Below are 15,229 nucleotides of genomic sequence, written 5' to 3' on the forward strand. Positions count from 1 at the left end.
AAAAAACAAATCCCAACACTAATGATTAAAACTGAACTTCACAATACGTATATAGAATATATTTATTATATATACATTGTGTGATTCTTGACTCATGCATGCGAAAATGCTCTGGTCTGATATTTTTATGTTAACCTAGTTTATAATTATGTGTTAGGTTAGGTATTCACCTGGGGAAGTGATCGGATTACAGATCTCGAAATGTAGTGTTAATGAAGTCTCTCACAGGTTGGTGAGGTGCCCAAAATTTTCTCATGTCTGTTCGCACGATTATTGGGAATAAACTTATCTATAGATTTTAAATTCTACATGAAGTTTGAAAATTATATACGTGAGATAAGGATCGATGATTGTGCAAGTCACTCCCTAGACAAATGCTGAGCGGTAGCGAACATGTTTACATTGGATAACCATTAAGACAACGAGAAAATTACAGAAAGAACAGATTTGTAAACACACGGAGTAAAATCATGCAACACAATACTATTAGTATAGTATCACACGTAGTTAGAATTTGCAACTTCGGCGAAAGTACGTGATATAAAGTATGGTGTATTCCTGCCTTATAATATAACGGAGCATGGGATGATAAGAAATCAAACAAGCAATACACTCGAACATAAAAACTTTGAAATACTGCAGTTAACAATCCTACATAATATTTTTTTATATATCTGAACTTGCGTCATCTGAGTGTGTGGTCTTAAAATAATAGTGGAGTTTATAAAACCGAAGGAGGTAATCCTACGAAACAAAATACGGAAATGTTTATTTCGCAAATTTACGTCCTTCAATTATAAAATCGTTTTACGGTGGTATATTCCCTAATGGTCGGTGAAATCATCAGGACGGGCAAGAAAAAACCTCATTACCGCTTGGAAGCAATAAAGCATTGAATTTGCGGGTTTTATAATGTCCCTTCCCTGCTGTCGCTTTCTTCACCGTGTTAATTGCGGCGAGAGGAGACAGACAGCGTGGCAGCGAGGCAGGTGTGTTCTGTGTTTCCCGGATATCACCTGATGGTTACTTGATCCACGATGAACTCATCAAAATTCACAGTGACTCATTCTGTACACTGTCTGTCTCTCCTACTGCAGGCGTGGTACCTCCCCTCGCCTTTATTTCTTCAGGCCTCTACACAGAGCTGAGATCATTCTCGGCCAGACCTCTTCGGGGACAGTTTCTATCCCTGGCGACCATGAAGTCCTCTGCAGACATGATCCGGCTGAAAAATCTGGAGACGGGAGAGATATCCGTGGATCGGCTGGCACAAAACCATTGCCTCCAGGTAGGTTGGTGGCTTTACTGAAATAGTCATTGATAACATTTGTTTTACTGACTTGGTTTACAAATTAATTTTCCAATTTGGTCAAATATGTTGTATTAATACGCTGGTGCGAATTAAATAAAATAATTTTTAAATTATAATTTTAATGTATCCAGAAGCAAGTACCCATGTAACTGTGTTGAGGGCATATTCTGGAGTGAGCATTTTCGTATTTTGGCCTCTGGTAATCTAGTTTGGCTAAGATTTTATTTGAAATGTATTGTGTGTCGATTTAATTCATACGATATACGAATTAAATTGTATATCTATTTAAATATGCATTTAATTATGTGTGTATTAGTTAAAAATAAACTATTTAAACTTTCGTTCACCTGCTAATACAAATGTTTATACGTTATTTTATCGGCTATTACATAATAAACACCAAAAATGATTCGTATGGATTTTATACATATTTTCATATCTTTTGGAATTTTCGAAGGTAAAAATAAAAGTAAAAATTGAAAGTTTTCTTAGTGATCAGATAATTACAATAACTTAAGCTCAAGTCTGGCAATTAGCACTGTTGTATTTAATAGTTAATGAAAAACTGTTTTAAAACATAACGCATTCTTTTAAATGTTTTAGTGTAGAAGTCTTTTATGTAAAAAATAGTCTGGGTCATTTAGAAATGAAGACTATTTAGTTAAATTATTTTTAAACTCATTTATTGGAGATTTTCCCAATATGCATATTTTCCTCTTACTTCCAGTGTTATAATTGCTTAAAAACTTCTATATTTTTCGATATATATCAACTTTATAATTGCAACATGCAATTAATAACAGTTTTCTGTGAAAACTTTTAAAATATTAATTTTAATTTTTGTAATAATAATTTTGCCATGTAGTGTTCAAGATCGCTGCCTGATATATAATCTACCTTTCTTAGATATATACTTGTGCCAAAAGGGACAATGTTCTATCTACATGACTTTTGTCCAATTAAGCGTAAAATTTTATGTTTGATCGCGGCTATGTTAAAAAGTCATTCTCGAGCATAGAGCTCAACAGTTATTAAATCATTTATTAAAGCTATCATGCGGGTAGACAGATAATATATCGAAAGCGATATCTTTCCTACAGTTAAATAGATTAGCCTACAAGTACCGTAGAGTATGAATGAGGTGTATGAGGTTTTATCTTATAAGTCTTAAGCTATGATAGTATTGAATACTTCATTAAGCTACACTAAGCTATATTACCTTAAATTACTCACCTAATCCTAACCGCTAACTGACTAAATCAAGAATTCAAGTTATCAGTTATATTTAATCACAGTTTAGTGTACGAATAATTGAGTTCTGTGCGCTCTGTATGGATGACAGACGAGAAGACAGTTTCATTTAGAAGTTGGGTCTTAATTAAACAGTTCCTGACAAAACATATTTTAAAACTGTAATATTAAAAAAATATACTCTATTATTTTAACATTCATGATTTTTTCATTGAACATTTTGAAACTGAACAATTTATTTATGAACTGAAATTCGAATCCAAAGCTTGAATATTTTACATCCCAGTGAAAATTGCATCAAGAAATTAATATTTTCTTTCAGATCAAAATACCTTTTATAATCGAGATAAACAAAGATTACGTTCAGGCCGTCCATGTCTACAAAAAGACTTTTCAATACTAAAAAAATATTATTCATAGTATTTCATTATGAGAACTTAAAAAAAACCTAAGAAAAAAATATAAAAATAAGAGTCAAACTTTATTTCCTGCCCTGTTAAATATTATGTTTCGTCGTTTATGAACCACTAGAATTGCTAAATAGCACAGCAATTTAATGGCATCATTAGAAACACAGGTTTACTTATATTATTTAAGAGAAGAATTCATATCATTAATATAGTAAAATAATTAATGATTGGTCTAAATACGAGTATTAATATAGTGGAACTATATTTAAGCCTCTGAATTTGGATTTTTATACATCAGTTCTTGCCAGAGGTATGTTAACTATACCTGTAATTCAAAATTCTTATAAATTATAATTGAAAACCTTGATTGTGTTTATTTTCTATAGAATATTTTTCATCATATTTTAATTATTCGAAATATAGTAAATACAGTCATTAAAGTAATTATTTGATATAATTAGTAGGTGTAATTAGAAGAACATTTACTCATATTATTTAAAGAAGATGCCATACCGTCATATATATATATATATATATATATATATATATATATATATATATATATATATATGAGTAAAGTAATTGGTTTAAATCAAAGCCGACCTTCCTTGATTTATACCATGAGAAGTAAAACTGATCTTTGGAAGACTCTATGTTTGCATACATCAGTGTTATTGCTAGTGATATGTTAACTACATTTCTAATTCTAAAATTTTTGTTTATTAAAATGGCCGATTATTTTTTTACCAAAAATCAAACCACAATAAAGCGTGTTTAGTGTAAGTTGTTTTTCACTATAAGTTATCTATACTTTATTTTTCATCCTACTTCCAATGTTCATAATATTAAAGTAATTTATTTCGTTTATTACGCTACCATCCCATTCAATGCAAAACTTATCCTGCTGTTGTTCATATTTTATCAATGATTATCCAGTTAATATGTCGTGTTAATATTAATGAATAAATGATAAATGATTTTTGATTTGATTTAAAAATCATTTATCATTTATTCATTAATATTAACATGACATATTAACTGGATAATCATTGATAAAATATAAACAACAGCAGGATAAGTTAATTACATTCTCAAAAAAAGTTCGCGATTTGTATTGACCAAAAACTTTCTTCATAACATTTCAAAGTTTCCAAATCTAACATTTAACATTGTATATAGCACATCTATAATATTTTTATAGCAAACACAATATTTCAAAGTTTGTATTTTACATCTTTTGTAAAATAGTTAAACTCATTAACCTGTTCTTCATATACTATTCAGTATATAACATTACTATACAGTTAAATACTGTTGGATATAATTACGGTAAATTTTAGGCATATAATGATATACTATTATTAGGGCGTATACGCACGCACTCATACGCGCGCGCGCGCACGCACACACACACACACACACACACACCATAAATATATGTTGCGTACTTTATAAATGTATAATTATATTATTTAAATACTTGTAGCAATCTCATGAAATATGTCTTAATGACATTTGAAACATTTCAAATTGATTCGGCAAAAAAGATATTTCTAGCTTATTTCATTCGTTCTTTGAGATGATAGGAAATTTGTAATCGTGCATTACACACTGAGTTAATTAGCTTTCTAACTCATCTAGGGCTATTCTTAAAACTTATAGTGTCTACTTGATTCATGCACATAACAAAATTGTACCTGTTACACTGAAACTTTTACAGGTAGTTTCTTTTAAATAGTGTGCTGTATTGCACAATCAACTCTAAAATCTTATATTAAACTAACTTTGATACTTAACATACTGCTATTAATAATGCATTTAAACAGTTATTTATAATAAAGTAAATGATAATTAAATTATTAAAAAGGCATTTTTACTAATAACAAATCTAAAATATCGAACCATATGTGGTTTGTTTCTTCAATTACGGGACCGAAAGGAATTCGATTTTTCAATTCAATGAATAATTTAATAACAAACCAAACGTTATATTAACACAATTGATTAACTTCCAGGACATTCTTATTTTTGAATATAGTTAGTAAAAAAGAACAACATGGAGTGAGTTAAGGTTTGAGATGATAAACTTTATAAGATTTCAACTTATACGATCCTACAAATTTTGAGAGTTTTCTATGTGCATTTAAGGGAGCCTGATGAATTATTGTGTTAAGCAAAGTGTATGTATTCCTATTTTTGAACTGGTATTCTCTTGTCAATAACATATTGTTTTGGAAACTGGAATCTACGCTCCACGTTTGTTGTGAAATCCTAAATTATAACGTCAACCATGTAGCAAAGTAAGAAATTTAAATGCATGATAATGAAAATTTAGTTTAAAATTCAAATACTTATAAAAAAGATCCTTTTTAAAAATCACAACCTGAAGACAAGCATAATGTTTTAGTTATAATAACAGTCAAAGTTTAGTACAATGTTTTGATGATAGGTCTGGAATTATTTGGAACCATGATTTAGAAATTTGCCACTGAATCATCATCACCAAATTATCTGTATGCTCACAGTAGCATGTAACATGTCCGAGACATTATTACAAAAAGGATGCATTTAAAAAAATGATAAACTGAAGACAATCAGGGCATGATTTATTAGTTATGAAATTAATTGGATACAAGTTTAAAAAAATAAAAGCTTAAAACCTTTTTTTGATGATAAGCCTAGAATTAATTTGACACATAATTTGGAAATTCGCCACTATATATTTTTCATCATCACTAAAATCATCTATGTGTTCACAGGAGGCAGCATGCACCAGAGATGCTTGCAAGGGTGCCCTGATGTTCCAGCATATGGTAAAGACCACTTACTCGGCACGCCCTAAAGAGCAACTGATACTTCATGCTAAGGACTTTCTCAGTCAGTACTATGGTTCTCTTAAGAGGTAAATAAAACTAAACATCCTTAATATCCTTTTAAATATATGTATCTGTTAATAACAACCATGTACATGAATGCCATTATAGTAGAGTACAAACTTTGATTGTGTTAGTTACGCAGGAGATAAATCATTCAGGACAAGGAGTGTTGAGGTCTAGGGGATTAGTTCAGTTATTTCCAAGGTCCAACGCCAGAGCTGCGCCACTTTCGTTTTTATTTTTCCCATTCAAATGATCACTACTCACTGGAACAACTCACTTTGAAGAGGATACATTTTGTTGTGTAACTAGTACAATCAGATTCAGAAGTAGATTTGGAAAAGTTGTCATTATTGAGAGAAACCTTTTAATATTTGTGCTGATGTAGCTCTGTAGTCCTCAATATAGTTTGAATTAATCCATTAATTTATCTAAATAATCATACTGGTTTTTTCAATAAAAAACTTTTATTTCAGGTTAGATTTATTAATGTAATTAGGATGAATCTCTTCCATCGGTGGTATAACCTACAGGTTTTGGAATATTCAACAGTGAATCACTTGAGTGTGGACAGTTATTTAATAACATTATGAATCTTTTTAATAATTATTTATTTATTTAAAAGAGTTCCCAATACATTTAAAATTGAAATAATTTAGTTATCCCTCAGATATTAAAATGCTCTAGTAGTCTAGGGAAAGGGTTAGCCGAAATGAAGATTTTTTAAACTCTTTATGAAAGAAAAAAAAAACATAAATACGTCAGCAAACATAAAATACTTCAGTGTTTTTAAGATGGAAAACAAAATGCATTTCCTATTTTTTGACGGTATATTCATTTATGTATAGTTATAAAATAATAAATAGATATTTTATTCAAACCTAATGAATTTAAAGGCTTACTTGATCGGGAAGGCTTTCTATAGTCTCCACGACACTCGTGATTAAACCGATTATTTTTGTAGTGGGAATAATTTTAAAATTGTCTCAAGAATATACTGTGTTTTATGATTAGATTGTATGCTCTTGTAAACAGTTCTGTTCTTTTGCTTTCTTATAATAACTTTTTATACTGATGTTTTGACTTGCACAGAAAACCTTTGTGTTCTATTGTGTGAATAAGTAATTCTTATTCTTAATTGAAAATGCAAAAGCACTTTGTATTTCTAGTGAAGAAGAAGCCAAGGCTCAGAAATCGGTGAAGAATGGACATGGACTGCCAGCCAGCGTTATGGCGAGGATCACAGAGTAAGTAACGTCACTTAGTTACCTCAACAAACAAGTTGGTTGAAGATAATTCTTGTAAAAAGTACAATTATCTTCCTCTATAGCCAATTATGCTGAGCCCCACCACGGTGACAAAACTAAATGAAAAAAGGTTGGTATGACGACCAACGAAATTATGGAGTTTATATTCTAAATATCAATGCAATAATTTGTTGTTGTTTTGTTTTGTACTTTTTTTAAATATTACATATAAAATCTTTAAGGAGTGAAATATGTGACAAACTCTGTATTTACCTATTTTATAATGAATACAGGAGTGAAATTAATGAATTAATTCTGCAGAAACATTTCGCGGTTTGAATATTATTATAAATTCAATTATTTTTTTCGAGAACCGTCACGTCATCTAGAGAACATCTGGCAGGTCCTTCTTAAACCTTCTGCCTGTACATCTGTGTGGTAAATCTTAATATAAACGTCCTAGAGATTACTAATTTTTTTGTATAATATTATTGGTCCAAGAAATAGCGCTAATGAATTCAGTGTAAAAAAAGTCAAAGAATAGCACAGTAAAAAGTCAATTCAAACATTTTCACGTTGATTTTATGAGGAACCGTGGTTGCAACGAGAAAATCGCGGAAAGAAATAAGAGTATTCTTTAAATTTAATCACACCACACTGAAGGAAACAGGATTTTCCAAACGTTTCCTATCAGTGAGACTCAAAATCAGTAACACTACGTTTTGAGAACTGCAATTTAATCTCTTCCTCATGCGAAAAAATATTGTCCACACACTTCAATCTAGGGTAAAATAAACCAGACAGGTAAATTTTAGTTAGTTATTAGTTAGGTTAGTTATCTACTTGATGAAGGGATCAGTTGCCGATCTTGAGACGTAGTGTTGATGTTTTTAAATCACAAATCGATGGAAAATATCCCGAAATTTCTTATAACTTACTTACTGCCGTGGCTCCTGGTACTCAAGGTGGTACTTTGCCTCGCCAACACACTGCCTCCAGATCTCTCTATCCATTGCCTCTTCTTCCCTTCTTCCCAGTTTTCTTACGTCTCTTCTGATCTGGTCTCGCCATCTCAACTTGGGCCTTCCTGGTGGTCTTCTGCCCTCCGGATTGTTTACAAGGACGTTCTTGACTAAGGAGTTGTCCTCCTTCCTTAGTAAATGGCCAGCCCATCTCATTCTCCTACTTCTCACCTCGGCCACTATGTCTGGGTCCATATATAGTTGCCTCAACTCCACATTATGCTTTATCCTCCACTCTCCATCTTTCTTATAAGAGCCTTTAAAATTAAAAAAAACAAACGTATAACACACGTCACTTTTCAGATTAATTGACTTTATTCATTTGGCTTAAAACTAAATTACATTCAGCTGCGATGTCGTTACGTTCTGTTGGGTCCTTCGATAGGTTAAGTGTAAGAAAGGATCTAATTGTCCTAACTTCGCCTGTCAAAATAAAGAGTGTAGTAAATCAATCGACAATCCATTATATTTTCCCACTTATTTTACAATTTCCCGTTTCATTTTTAAATAAATATAAAGAATATTGATAGTAGGTTTGTTTTATAAATTGCTTTAGAGGAAATATACACTAACTTAGAGGTAAAGTAGAACATCGGATAGGAAGCGCAATGACGTTTTACCATCTAATATCCGGAGGACACAGCTTTGACAGCACCTCGTAACTTATCGTTAACGACGTAACAACTTACCATCAAAGCTGAGCACCTTATCATTACACTGATCATAGTAACAATGGACTCTCGAGCCCATCGTTAATGCAATCCCAGTAACCATTGGTGTAATGAGTATTATCTGGGGTTTCGTTTCACACCACATCGAAACATCGATATTTGATCGAAATATTTGATAGTAATAATTAGTAACATCCTCGAACTCAGAGTAAATCATGATTTGGGCTTATAATGATAATTTATAACGCTGGAATGTGAGGTTGTATATTTTAAGGTATTAATTATGTAAGTAAAATGTTCTTTGAAATTTAATTATTACTCTTTCGTGAAAGGTAATGCCTGAACGGTATACGACGTCGGAATTTGTATCCTAGTCCAGACTGTCTTTGACCGTAGCACTTTTATCGGGGCCATCGAAACATGCCAGTAGTCAATGGGGAACAAATCACATAGTGATATAATATATGAAAATATAGAAGACAATATGAAAAAAGTGAGATTCTAGAGCACGTATTTGTGTTGTGTCAATGGCGCAGTGTAGTGGTTACGCAGGTCATTGCAAGTAACAGAATCAAGCAACATCAAGCGTAGCTGCTGCCGCTTGGATGGGTGAGCGTTGAGCAATCCTACCCTTACAAGCAGTCCACAAGCCTGACAAAGAGCATTCTTGGTGAGTTGGAAGTCACTTTTAAGGCGTTGATCCCTAGGTTAAGTGTTAGAGAGAGGTTCTTAGCTCTAACTTTACCTGGACAAATTAAAAATTCTTTACCTTTTTACTTTACATCACGATCCTGTATATGCTGTAGATCTTCGAATCAGGCAATGAACGCCAGGTGGGGAGAAGTCCTGAAGGAAATCGAACAAACGGGCACCTACAACTTGACAACGAGTGAGTTGGCGTTCGGAGCTAAGTTGGCCTGGAGGAACGCTGCCAGATGTATAGGGCGAATTCAATGGTCGAAGCTCCACGTAAGTAGTATTTTTATTCTTAACTTATACACATTAAATACATGCAAACAGAGGAGTTAAGGTTTGAAAGTATCAATTAGATCCAAGTTATTCTCTGTTAATAAGAAGATACTTCAATATCAACTTCCTTTTTGTTATATAGGGTAAATAGTTACAGTCGTATTATTTTTATTAGTGTTTTTTAAATCAAGCTTTTAAAAATCCATGTAGCTTGTTAAATATTAATTCTTTCGTATTCAAAATGTACGATTCTCCCTATGTTGTACTTTCCACTCTTCTACTAGCTTTAAATCTTCTTACGATAAAACTAAATGCAGAAGTGAGAGTTTAAATCATTGTCAAAAATTGTTAAGTACCAGAAAAAGTACCTATATTGGTTTTACATGAAATGAGAGTTTTTACTGAAATCCCAATTCATAATTTGCCATTCAGTATTTTGAAACTTTCATAAGAGTGCGTCAGTTCTGAAAACACAAAACGCACAAGTTTAGATTACTGTGGAATCTTTATTCGTATGGAAGAGAAAAAAGAAATGCAACATTAAGAGTAGTTTAAAACGTTTTGCATGGTTTTATAAAAGCGTAGCATTTCAATAAATTAGGTGGTTTATAAGAAATAATTTTATTCAAAACATTTTTAGAAATAACAGTAAAATTGCATAACCCTTAATGTGCTTTATTTAAAAGTTTTAGGGACAATGCAATTTAATATAATTATTTTATCTCATGTATTTCCTGACTTACAACATTTTTGAGAAGCAAAATAAAAAAAATTAAATAAGTAGATAGTATTATAAACTATGAAAGCCTACAACTGTAGGGTATTTTCTTAACAAAACAATACATTTATTACCATATATAATTTATTTAAAATTAATAAATACGAATTGTATGGACGTGTATAAAATGTTAGTGTAGTGTGGTAGTGATAATTTATACTTAATGTACTCGTATTATTTGAATATTGCCTTCAAGTTTGGTATTTTTTGTATTTAAATGACGTTTAAATTTAAATTTCAATTTGTTCCTAAATGGTATTACATATAACCTAAGACGACCAGGATAAATAAGGATTCCATCGGGTAATTCCCATTGATTATAAAGGCTAGGAGAGTAGCGGCAGCAGTGACAAAGGACATTTAGCCCAAAACAAAGGTCGAGAGGTCAATGATGATCTGATCGAGCTAGGGGAAACTGTGCTGACTCGACAGAGCTGTTACTACAATAGGCGGAACGGATGGTTATCTACCTTATTGCAGTATGACCCTAATATCTCTATAGTATTGGAGTAGCGATCAATGGTTGGCTCTTGTCAAAGAGGGTGAGACGGTATGTTAGGAGAACAATTAAAAAATAATGTACATATTTTGCTTTTATTAAATAAACCCATTACTTTTAAGTTTAAAAACTTCATTGCCCTAATCGGCATTAACTGAATTAGAAGCACGATCTCTAAAAAATAAATGCTTTTAAACTATTTTAAATTTTCTGTATACAATATGAGGTTGAGTGGTAGAGAGGGCTTAATAGCCGCCACTTTAATAAAGAAATTTTTCATTTCATTTAGTTTCATACATTTTTGAATAACATGTAACACGTAATGTTTGAAAATAACATAGGGTTAAGGATATAGATTATGCAAATGAATAAGTAAAAATATATTCTTATAAAAGCAACCTTACATACTCTAATGGCCAATTATTAACTTTAACCTTATTAAAGGGAGGATATTAAAATACATTCTAGTTCGACTATTATATTACACAAAAACATGTTTTAATTGTAAAGGAAATTAAGTTTTGTGACTTTATCCAATTGAAATATGCAGCGATTGCAATATTACGATTATAAAAATATTTTTGATAAATATATAATTTTATTAAACTTAAGAAATGGCTGAGTGAACATTATGTTTACCATGTTGTCGTCAAAAATATTCTTACAAAGAAATCATATTAAAAACATTAAGTGACTACTGTTTATTTATGAATGTATTCCACTACACAATTTATGTACTTTTCAATGCGTGGAAGTCATTTGAGAAATAGCATTTGAAGCTTTATAGCTCAAAACTGTGGAGTAACTGAAATATATTGTGGTTAAACCGGAGTTTTTGTTGTAATGATGCTATTTCTTAGAACAAAATTAAGAATCAATAGATTTTTACTCAATATACTTATAGGGTTAAATGGTAAATTAAAAAGATTCCCGCTTTCATTCGTAAAGAAACCAATTGCAGAATATCCTATGATAAAGGTATGATATGCAAGAAACCTAGGCGTGTGCTGCACGAACAACAAGTTTTGTATAAGGTCAAAATTGATGTATCTGATAAGAGGTCAAGTTATTAAGAGCCATTGTCGAGTTACCGATACCTTTGTAGTTAGCTTCTTAACACTCAGCCCTCTTCCACCACTCCCAACCAATTTCACCTCCCATTCTCCCACATTTTTACCATCTTCTGCGTCATCCACACAATTGTTTGTGTACTTTGTAGAGTTTCCTCTTTAATACAATGCATTAGGAATTGACATGACTATCATATTATTTGGAAATCCTGGTGTAGTATCGGTGAATCATGTTGGACTCTCAGTAATAACATGATGATAAGGTGTTTTATGACCGTCATAAGGTAATATGAATTGGAGTGCAGTCCATCAAAGGTGTTTTACTACTAAACTAAACGGCCATATAAACGAGAGGTTAGACCAGACAATAAACAGTTTATTGCTATGTTTACTCAGTTAATGGCGCGACCTGATTGTTCACCAATCATTTGGTTTGATGACTTCTTATGCTGAATGAAGACAGACTTTAATGTTAATTTTATGTCTAATGTACTGTGTTGGCTGATTCACCGTTTGTCAGACATTGTATATAGGTTTTGACATTTTTAAAGTTCAAATTCTGAGAAGCAACATAAAATAGCAGTGCCGAGGAAGCTAAGTTACGGTGAAGTTCTGCTTTTGTCATTTTCCTAGTAAAAAAGTAGAGTAATAAAACAATTTAATTTTTAAGTGGTAAATCTTTGACCAGTACAGAAAAAAATTATTTCTTCTGTTCTTTTATGTCCATAAATCAGCATAGAGCAGACAATAATATATTTTTAAATTAAGTGTGGGGTTTTTTGGTATATTATCGTATACTTTTTTATTCAATAAGTTATTTTTATATGGTTTTAGTGAACATGTTAGAACAATTATAAATACTTATTACATTTGTGATTATATTATTTTAAATTGCAGCTCTTATTTAATTAAAATAACGGAAGAACTGTATCTCTCTAAATATCCTCATTCACTAATTAAAATCATAATAAATTTAAAAAATGTGAAACTTTAATTAAGAAAAGACAGATTTTTTAAATTTCGTTTATGCAATAACCGATTCGCTTAAAACTTCCAAAATATATAATAGTTTAGCATTTAATATTTGTTTTTTTTAAGAACTAAAAACATTTCGAATGGTACAATGGTTTGAATGGAACAGAGTTCCTCAAGGGTTATGACTTTAACCAGTTTTGTTCATTATATAAACGGAAATATTAACCAACCTACAAAATGTATTGTCAAAATCAAATATAAATTTGAAATAGAGTTGGAAAGTAGGATCAATTAACGCCACCATCTCTGGCTTCAGGACCAATTAAAGGGTTTTGCAATAACTCATTTTTTCTTCAATAGATAGATTGGTTATTTCCTGATATGTTTTTATTATATCTAGACTTGATATAACACAACGTACAGTAGTTTTTAACATAGAAAGTCCACATTGTTATTTGCTTAATTCTGGTTTTCGCATATTTTGTATTTTGGAAGTGTACACACGAAGTCTGACCCGTCTGCCCTGTGTGGCTTCCCTGTACACTGTACATTTGTAACTGTGTACATTCAAGTTTGTTGTGTATATTGGTTTGACGCTGGTGGTTGTTGGCAGATGTTTGACTGCCGCCATGTTACCACCACCAGGGGCATGTTTGAGGCTATCTGTGAGCACATCAAATATGCAACCAACAACGGCAACATAAGGTAATTCTATTATTTATTTAAAATTTAAATCATACTTGTTGAAAACTAATTACAGCCAGAAAAGTAAATTGTAATACATAATAGAGTTATATTTTTTAATATATTGAAGTAATTGTTTTATCCTTAAACTTAGCTATAAAAATTTATAACTCACAAGTTTTCAGCGTACTAAAGAGAGAAAATCAGCGAAACATCTTGCCTATCTTCTTAGGAAGATTAAAATATTTTGAATCCTCAATGAGAGATTCTTCCGAACACGAGGTGAAAACCGAACATTTTTGTTTGTGAAATTTAGAAAAAAACAGGCTATCAAGACCTTTTAGTCTATGTACATTTTTTCTATGATAAGCTCGTTCCTACACTTTGAGAGTTTTCCATTGAGCCCACGGTCGAAAATGTGGTCCACATCGTAAATACATACGTTTAAATAATATTATTTATTATGAATTATCAATTTCCCTCCAGTTCACCTTGCTCTTAGTGCAGCGTCTGGAATCTGATGCTGTCAAAGACGTGACTCGTCTAAAAAAGTCCTAAAGACAGTCGGTGACGAAGAAGCTCAAAATAAACCCTTTATATCGTTTTGACGTCAGATATACCCTTAATACACAATATAGTGTAATGTGGGTGAAAAGGTCATTGTCTCATCAGGTTCACAATTGAAAGCTAGGTGCACAATACTGTTTTAGATTAAAAACTACACGCTTATTGAGCTTAACCTAGCTTGGCGTTTAAAGGTTACATTCGAAAATGAGACATGTATTCAAATCTCCTTTCCTTGAAAACGGTACAGTGTGGCCCAAAATTAAATTTTCAAAATGTTTTCCACTTCCCTTAAAAAACATATTTATATACTTCTCAGATAAGTTTAAAATGGCCAATTATTTCGGCGTGTCTCGAAAATATGTTTGCAAAGAACATGTTTATATATGTATATATATATTTTTTATGGTGGCCTACAATTTATAGAAAACTGAGGTTTTTTTTTAAATTTCCACTCCTATGATATGAATAAACGCCAAAATAAATTTGTTTCGATACTTCATGACACCGTCTTTCAAATAATACTATTTACTGCACATAAATAGATTTAAAAACTTTTACGATTTTAAAATTTGCTTTGTAATAATATAAAAATGCCCTGCACTCAAAATCTTTCAATGTTAAGGCTTGGAACACCATACAAAATTAAATGCCGTATAATAACAGAATATATTTTACATTTAAAATTATTTACTCTACCCGTTACAAAACTGAGGCTAATAACCTGTATTTATCCGTACTAAGTGGACGTTTACATACCTTTTTGCAAATATTTAGACAGTTCAAAGGCAAAATAATAAGGTAAAATATTTAAAAAAAAAAAAACATGTATTTTCCTTACATATACTATACCACTTCAACCATTTACTTGAGCCGCTTGCATGCTTAGCGTTCAAAAAAT

At 31.4% G+C, this 15,229-nt stretch overlaps 1 protein-coding gene across 1 annotated transcript in view; it reads left to right on the forward strand.

The window, feature by feature from the left end:
* Positions 1–1,106: 1,106 nt before the first annotated feature.
* The window catches only part of LOC124367568 (nitric oxide synthase, salivary gland-like), a 33,138-nt gene continuing 19,015 nt past the window's right edge, over positions 1,107–15,229 (forward strand). The window contains exons 1-5 of the mRNA XM_046824505.1: positions 1,107–1,288; positions 5,733–5,875; positions 7,019–7,096; positions 9,596–9,758; positions 13,694–13,785. Of these exons, the coding sequence (XP_046680461.1) occupies positions 1,199–1,288; positions 5,733–5,875; positions 7,019–7,096; positions 9,596–9,758; positions 13,694–13,785 (566 nt within the window). The 5' untranslated portion in view covers positions 1,107–1,198. The remainder of the gene's footprint in view (positions 1,289–5,732; positions 5,876–7,018; positions 7,097–9,595; positions 9,759–13,693; positions 13,786–15,229) is intronic.

This window comes from Homalodisca vitripennis, chromosome 8, assembly GCF_021130785.1.
Source record: "Homalodisca vitripennis isolate AUS2020 chromosome 8, UT_GWSS_2.1, whole genome shotgun sequence".
Lineage (NCBI taxonomy): Eukaryota > Metazoa > Arthropoda > Insecta > Hemiptera > Cicadellidae > Homalodisca > Homalodisca vitripennis.